At 37.5% G+C, this 8,613-nt stretch overlaps 1 protein-coding gene across 1 annotated transcript in view; it reads right to left on the bottom strand.

Annotated features, from left to right (window-relative positions):
• LOC103360434 (intersectin-2-like) overlaps positions 1 to 8,613 on the bottom strand; it is a 57,358-nt gene that overhangs the window by 34,322 nt on the left and 14,423 nt on the right. The window contains exons 3-8 of the mRNA XM_008286184.1: positions 5,234 to 5,376; positions 5,074 to 5,137; positions 4,157 to 4,332; positions 3,233 to 3,380; positions 3,039 to 3,094; positions 24 to 117 (exon numbers count right to left, since the gene is read on the bottom strand). Coding sequence (XP_008284406.1) covers positions 24 to 117; positions 3,039 to 3,094; positions 3,233 to 3,380; positions 4,157 to 4,332; positions 5,074 to 5,137; positions 5,234 to 5,376 — 681 coding nt within the window. The remainder of the gene's footprint in view (positions 1 to 23; positions 118 to 3,038; positions 3,095 to 3,232; positions 3,381 to 4,156; positions 4,333 to 5,073; positions 5,138 to 5,233; positions 5,377 to 8,613) is intronic.

Genomic DNA, 8,613 nt, shown 5'->3' with positions numbered 1-8,613 from the left:
TTGTTGGTATGATCTGAACTGACCTGCTGGATCCGAGGTCGAGCAGAGAGTTGGCCTTCGACATGCCGCTGGACGGAGAGAACGTCATGGGAGAGGAGAACCCCGACAGAGGCAGCGCTGTAGGAACCAGAACATGGAGATAAATATAAATATAACAAACAAAAACATGTAGATAAATATAACACAAACAATAAAATAAAAATAAACTAAAACATGGAGGTAAACCTTCAGAGTGCAGCTGCTTCTTCTGACATACGAATAAAAAAACAGGCCTAAAAATCTGCAATTTTATAAACAGGAATTCAGATTTTTCAGGATTCTTTTGAAAAAAAAAAAAAACGTATTTAAATCAACAAAATCACAGCTGGTTTACAGATATTTATTTACCTTCATTTGTAAGAAGAATTCTGAAAAACTGTAAATAAATCCTCAAGCTGATAATTAACAGATTTTCACTGTTTTACTAAATTAAGAAAAAGAATAAATGTAGAAAACTGAAAAGATAATATCTGATAAAATCACAGAAAATAAATATTAATTTACTCGTTAATTTTCAAAAAAGAAGGAAAAAAAGAAACAATTTGTATAAATTTGGGTTATTTTTTAAATGTCAATTTACTGATTTTTTTTATTGTTTTGGTAAATTAAAGAAAATATTTAGTAAAATATTAATTTACATGTTGACAGTAAAAAACAAAAAAACAAAACTGTAAATAACTTCCACGTAAAAAATCAGTATTTTTATAATTAGTAATTTGTACATTTTTACAATGTTTAACTACAGAATGACTTTTTTTTCAAGGTTGAAAATTTTGAATACATTTTTTAAATAACATTTTATAGATTTTCTCTGTTTTCTCAAATTACAGATGTTTAGTAAAAAAAAATTAAAAATTAAAAATCCAAAATTACGCATCAATTAACTGCAAAAAAAAGAGACAAAAAGAGAGCAAAACTGTAAATAATGTTCACTTTAAAAATCTTTTTAAAAAAAATTAAAAATTAAAAAGAAAGTATTTTTACAAACAGTAATTCTGCAGAAAGAACAAATTACTATTTATGGAAATTTTTCAGTTAATTTTTTCAACATTTACCTGCAGATTGTTTTTTTTTTACTGTATTTAAATTTAGCAAATATTGTTATTTTCCAGATATTGTCAATTATTTTAAAGATAAATTATGTAAATTAAGGATCAAAAATTCATAAATCAAGTCGTTTTAGAGACTTTTCCAGATAGAATCACAGAAAAAAGTGTTAATTTACATGTTGACTGTATTTAAAAACTCTAAAAACCTTTAAAAAACAACCAGTAATCGGTTCTTTCCTGACGTCTGACAGCAGAAGCTCTTAAACAATCCCTCATGTAACCGTTCTGCAGCTGCCCTTGAACATCTAATCTTATCTGCCGGTGCTTTACAGTCGCAGCACATACGACAGAGAGAGAGAGAGAGCTGCACGTTTATCGACACGACGAGGTTTTTATCTGCAGGAGGAGCTGCGACACAAACGAGCAGGACTCAGGACTCGGGCCGTTGGTCTGAACGCTGGACGGGGACGGCGGAGGCAGATGGACCAGGTGGAGCCGAGGCCCGGCTGCATCCGACACACATGAGCCGAGGACGAAGATCGGACCGGAGGGAGCAGACAGATAAGATTAAAGCTCCATATCTGACCCTGACGAGCTGAATATTCCAGCAGGACGGTTCTGCTGCCTGTAAATCATTCACATGGAGTCGCTGCTGGTTTCATAACAGACACGTTAGAATCAGTCCAGACCAGAGCACTGGAGTGGTATTCAGTGTTAGTTCTGTCTTTAAGCTGCACCGAGACTCTTTAACACTCGTTTTTATTGTAAACATCAGCAGCTGTTGCACCAAATTTCTTCTTTTTTCCTTATTGTAACGCAAAAGTACCCCCAAAGCCTCAGAAATAAGAGTTTTATGGAGCTGAGAGATATTTAAAATCAGCGTCTTAATGCTTCACTAATGCAGGAGTGTTTAATAATTACTGGGAGATATTTAATGATGAAAACACAACTGAGGAATGTTTATTTGTGACACTCTAGACTCTATAATGTACGTTTTTGTATTTTACGACTGTATTTTTCTGCTTGTGTTTATATTTTTAGCCCATTTTTCGACCTGTGTTTAGTTTCTCTGCTGCTTAAATTCTGTTTTTTAGACTCTGAGCTGTGACTTGAGCTCTTTTCCAGGCTGTGATTCTCAATTTTTAATCTGAAATTCAGATATTTTATTGTCTGCTATTCAGCTAAACTGTCCGTCTGCTCCTTTTCCACATATTTCTGCTACTTACGGTCAAATTAAAGGCACATTAATCATCTTAAAAATTAACAATAAATCACATTTAAACTGCTATTCTACAGATTTTCCTTGTTGTGTGTGCAGAAAATATCGAATTAAATTTGCATTTTTACAACGTCTGACTGTAAATTACACAAATGTTTCTGTATTTAAATCAGCAAAAAAGATCAATATATTTGAGATATTTGCTGTTATTTAAAATAAAAAAAGCATATTAAGGATTAAAAAAGAGTAAATCAGTGTTTAAATATAATTTTTTTAACAGATTTTTTTTCAGTTTTGTTAAATTACAGAAATTAGCTGATTATATCACAGGAGAAAATTCGTTTTTTTTAACTAATTAAATGTCAAAAAGATGTTAAATTACACAATTCTTCTGCTTCTAAATCTACAAAAATGATGAATATTTTAGAAAAATGGTGCAAATTACTGTTTAAATGTAATTTAGCTGATTTTTGTTTGTGTTTTGTTAAATTACAGATAATATCAGGAGAGAAAAGGAGCTTTGTGAGCAGATAAATGATTCAGTGAAACGTGTTTTTACTGTTTCTGCTGCATTCGTTTTAATTTTAAGGTCGAGTTCAGTTTCACTACGTCCTACATCCTGATCAAACCTCCAATAAACATCCTGGTTGTGTGAATAAATCGATCTGATTGGCTCTTTAGAATCTGTCTGGGTTCATCCCGGACCCGACCGGTTCCTCTGCAGGACCGACCTGCGCTGTTGGGGGCCGGCGGCGGCGTCAGCAGGCTGCCGTTGTGGAGCCCCGAGACCAGGGGCAGGGTCATGGACACCAGAGGCTGAACCAGAGGCTGACCCAGAGGCTGAACCACAGCCTGAACCAGAGGCTGACCCAGAGGCCGAACCACAGCCTGAACCAGAGGCGGACCCAGAGCCTGAACCAGAGGCGGACCCAGAGGCGGACCCAGAGGTTGACCCAGAGGATGATGGAGCAGAGGCTGCACCGGGGGCTGCAGGCCGGGGTTAGCTGGGATGGGGGTTAGGATGGAGGACATGGAGGACAGACCCACGGACAGGTTGGGCATCGAACCCATTCCTGCAGGAGGAGACAGATGGACGGGTCAGGACCAGATGGACGGGTCGGACACGGGTCAGCTTCAACTGACTGCACTAGAAACGGGTTTCAGTCGCTCTGATATCATGTCAGCTTACTGCTGCTTTACACATTTTCTCTGTTACGTTAGATTACAGATGATAATAATAATAATAATAATAATAATAATAATAATAATAATCTAGTAAAATCACAGAAAAATCATTAATTTACATGCTGACTTTAAAAAAAAGGGCAAAAATGTAAATAATGTCAAAAATCTGCTTTTTCACAAACAGTAATTTCTTCTTTTTTACAATGTTTGACTATAAAATTACACAATTTTAAGTAAAAATTCTATTTACTTTGCAGATATTTGCCCTGATTTGAAAACATCTGTACATGAAGGATTGAAAGATGGTTCATAAATTTAACAGATGTTCCCTGCTTCATTAAATTACAAATAATATCTAAAAGTAAAATCACAAAACAAGCAGAAGTTTACACGCTGACAGTGAATAACCTGAATATCCTGTTTCACTGCATTCAAATCTAAAATCGACCTAAAGCTCTTCTTATTTAAGAGATATTTGCCATCAGTTTTTTAATTTTTGTTTCTAAATCTATGTTTTTCTGTCAGATGTTCAGTGTTCTGATCCGGTTCTACGGCACAGTGCAGCAGGACTGAAGCGTTCTGATGTTATCTTGAAATGTGAACAAAACGTTAGTCTGAGATGAAGGAACGCTCGACAGGAAGGAAACAGAAGCGAGTGTTTCACCGAGTCGAGCCGATGCAGCGCCGCCGGATCCGCCGCCGGACGGCGGGAGCTGCTTCATGACGCCGGGCAGCGCCGACGGGAGGCTCCGGCCCTGAAGCTTGAGCTTGATCAGCTTCATGGCGATGGAGAACTCCAGCCGGTCCATCTTCCCGTCGCCCTCCAGGTCGGCCAGGTTCCTGCAACGAGACGCGACCCGTTTAAAGTCTGAGCACTCGGGTTTGGAGGCGGTAGAGCAGGCAGATGAGACAGGAAGTAACGCTGATGGAAATAAAGGAGGTTCTGCTCTCACACCGGAAACATAAACTAAAAAAAGTTTAAAAATTGAGACTACTTGTGAAAAATCTAAGGTTTTTTAAAGCTGTAACATTTTTAATAATTTTCTGCTACTTTACAAACTTTTTTCTGTTTCCGTAAATTACTGAAAATAATAAATAAAAATGATAATTTACATGTTAACTGTAAAAATAATGTCCACCTGAAAAACCTGTATTTTTATAAATGGAGATTTTTTTCTTTTACAAAGTTTGACTATAAAATAAAACTATTTGGACTGTTTTTTGCAGCCAACATGTAAATTAACAATAAAAAAAAAATTATATGATTTTCTGAGATATTTTATCACGACAGGGAACATTTGTAAAATAACAGTTAAAAAATTATTTATAATTTTTTAAAACACCAATAAACATACTTCTTCTTGTAAATAACAACAAATATTTGTAAAATTATTTTGTTTTTTTCAGACTTAAAAATACTAAAAAAAATAGTCAAATGTTGTAAAAGAACAAATTCTTCTTATTATAAAATAAAATCATAAAATCAGTAAAATAAACAGTTTAAAAGATAAAAACTGCTGTGAAGGAAACAGACACTCAAAACCAGAACCCAGACCTGCTGACCCAGTTCAGTGAACTCACCAGATCTCGGCCAGAACCGCGGGAGGGAGTCCGGACTGGAGGAAGAACTTTCTGGCTTGTTCTCCTGCAGACAGAAACCAGAGAACCAGAGACGTGAGGACCTTCATGAATCAGTCTGATGATATAATATAGTGATGATGATGATGATGAGGATGAAGACCTGAGACGTGTCCGAGGACCGGGCCGAGGCTGTCGAACTGCTTGTCATGCTTCCCCCTCTCCTCCGCTGTGATGGCCCAAACACCCGACCCGCCTGCACAGAACCACCACAAGAACTCACACACGTCAAACCCTCTCTCATTACTACAGGTATTGTTTATTTTAACATACATGAAGGATGGACTTGTTTTTGTTTGTTTATTACAAATAAAAGCTCAAACTGTCAATAAAGTGTCAAACGTGTATTTAAAGGTTCAGGTCCAGTTCCTGATCACATCATTAATTCTGTTCCTGGTTTTAAAACTGAGCCTAAAATTGGAATATTTCATCAAAATCACTTCAGTTTCTTGTTTGAAAATTCAGCAAAAATAAACAATTTGCTCAAAACAGATTCTGTAAAAAAGAAAAAATTCTGAGCTCCTCGACCTAACCCAGGAGTCATGGTCCAGTCAGGTGGGACCAACGGTCAGGGAATAAAAATTCTGAATGTTGGGCTGAACTGCAGACGGTGTTTACACAGAGCAGAGAGGAAACGAGTGTGGAAACGAAAAATAATAAGAATAAAAATTTTATTAAATTAAAAGTACATGTAGTAAAACATGTAGAGGTTTTTTTTCCAGGATTGGTAACACTTGTGGGCTCTGAGAACAAAATACTGGACATGTCAACTCCAGTTTTCTTCAATTTTTCTAAAATAATTCTTTTTCCGTGGTTCTGACTGAGTCCTGCTGAGTTCTGTCTCCGTCTTCACGTGGTTCTGGTTCCTCAGAGCTGCACATTACAATAAAAAATGAGTCCACAGTGAGTTAAAATGAGACGGGATCGTATAAAACGTGGAGTTCAGACGCCACAACATCTCATAAAAGCACACTGAGGCTCAGAGACGCCTGTAAGAGAAGCGTTCTGTGAAATGTGTTTTTTATTAATCTGACAGAGAACAGATTCAAACAGAAGCACAACGATTGAAATTAACTTTTTTTTTTTCCCTCCTCTGCCTCCAAAACTTGAATAATTCCCCTCCTGGATGATTAATGAGTAAAAGCGGCTCTTCTCCGACTCGCGGCAGCTCGAGTTGGGTTCAGGGTTGTTCATGAATTAAATATGGAGTCAAACGCGAGGCGGCGAAGCTCGGTTCTGACTCGATTCGGCCTCTGACGGAGGCGGACCAGAGATCGTAATCGAGGCCGATGATCAATTAATCATCGGGGCTCAGTGGGAGTTAATCAAATCACAATGCGATCAGAGACTTTTCCTCTTTGCGTGGAGCAGAAGTGACGTTACGAGACCATGATGAGCTTTAAAGTGGCGACGAAGCAGCAGAGCTCTGATTTATCCTCCTTGAGTCCAGGCAGCAGGTGGGCGTCGCAAACCGGCCGACCCGCTTCAGCTGGGATGCTTCTCTGCTGCTCGGCGGCGACAGACGGACCTGCCTGATGCTGGAGGCGGTTACCACGGCAACCGCAGCATCACAGACCTCAAACTGAATCAGCGATCGGCTCCATCCATCCATCATCTCTACACCTTAATCCTCACATGGGGGGCTGGAGTCTATCCCAGCTGACTCAGGGTGAAGGCAGGTTCACCTGTGGACAGGTAACCAGTCTATCACAGGGCTACACTTAGAGACAGACAACCAAGCACACTCACATTCACACCTACGGACAATTTAGAATCACCAATTAACCTCAGCATGTTTCTGGACTGTGTGGGAGGAAGACGGAGAACCCGGAGAGAACCCACGCTGCACGGGGAGAACATGGAGACTCCACACAGGAAGATCCCGGGTGTCCTCACTGGGACACGAACCAGCGACCTTCTAGCTGTGAGGCGACAGTGCTAACCACTGAGCCACCGTGTGTCTCAAACTGAACGATATCAGTCAGAAAAACATAAAAACGTGACTGAATATGAAGATTTTAACAGAAAACGAGACCAAAACGTGGACATTTAACAGAACGACCATGAAAACAAATAAAACAATAACAAATAAAATGATAATCAAGACCATTTATAACGATTATTAATTGAATTTAGTGCTGAAATATTCTTCCTGCACTTATAACTTCAGATAAATAAAGAGTCTTTAAAATAAATTAATCTCTATAAAAAAGTAATTCAGGAATCTGTTCTAACCTCTGAATTAAACGCAATAATAAAAAAATCAGATTTACTGATTTAAACAAACATTTTAAGCTACAAATATTATTTTAACTGACACTAATATTTCATGAACTTATTATTTTGTGCAGTTTAAACTCAAATCTAGTCGTTAGTAACTTAATTAAACATATAAATCATTTTTAAATGGTTACAGATTGTAGACGTGTTTCCTGTTTTGTTAAATTACAGATAACATCAAATAAAATCACAGAAAAATAATCATTAATTTACTTCTTGACTGTAAAAAAAACAACATGTAAATAACGTCCAAATCGAATGTCTGCATCTTTATAAGTTAGATTTTGTTCTTTTAGAATGTTTGACTGTAGAATAATTACTTTATTATGTATTTAAATCAGTATTGAAGCATTAATTTACACGTTTATTGTTAAAGAAGAACTGAAAATTATGTTCACGTCAAACATTTTTCATAAACAGTCATTCTTTCTGCCACAAAGGGTGTAAAATTAGAGTTTTACTGCATTTAAATCTACAAAAAATCTAATTTTTACAAACATATCTGCTGCTATTTTTACAGTTTTTGAACGCTGCAGCATTCGACTGTTTTTAAACTATTTTATTCTATTTCAAAAACAAAGAGGACGGCAACACATCCACTGTTTCTGTCACTTCTTTAAATTCTCCACTTCAGCGGCTTCACGTTGTTTCATTCAGACGTGATTTCTGCACAAACTCGTGGTTCCTCATCCCGTCACGACCGGATCGTTATCGGGGGTGAAAGTTCTCTCTGCGTTCTTATCTCTGGAGCGGGATCTGCAGAACAGTAGCCGTGGTCCTATTGTGGCTCCGTGTCCTCAGAGACTGTAATTTGTGCAGCGGCTTCAGGAAATACCAGCCTGCCCACGACGGAGCTTCCACCCTGAACTAACCCAAACAAGGCCCGGCCGGCTGCTCAGCTCCGGGCTGCAGACAAGTCATGCACAGCAGCACGCTGCTCATTTAAATATAGTAAAAAACAGAAAAAATAATGAATTACCGCTTGTAAAAATACAGATTTATGACGTGGACTTTAGTCACAAGCTGCTGTTTGTACTTAAACAAACAAAACGACATGACATCAGTCGTTAGTTTACATAATTGTTCTTATAAATACATCTAGTGGCACAAAAACAGGCCAAAACTGTCAATGATGTGAAAAAAATTACAGTATTCTTACTGAATTTAAATTAGCCAAAAAAAAATTGAAAACTACAGATATTT

The sequence above is a fragment of the Stegastes partitus genome, unplaced genomic scaffold (assembly GCF_000690725.1).
Source record: "Stegastes partitus isolate 25-593 unplaced genomic scaffold, Stegastes_partitus-1.0.2 Scaffold439, whole genome shotgun sequence".
NCBI classification, from domain to species: Eukaryota; Metazoa; Chordata; class Actinopteri; family Pomacentridae; genus Stegastes; species Stegastes partitus.
The sequence above is the reverse complement of the archived record's forward strand: the minus strand, read 5'-3'. Positions and strand labels throughout refer to the sequence as shown.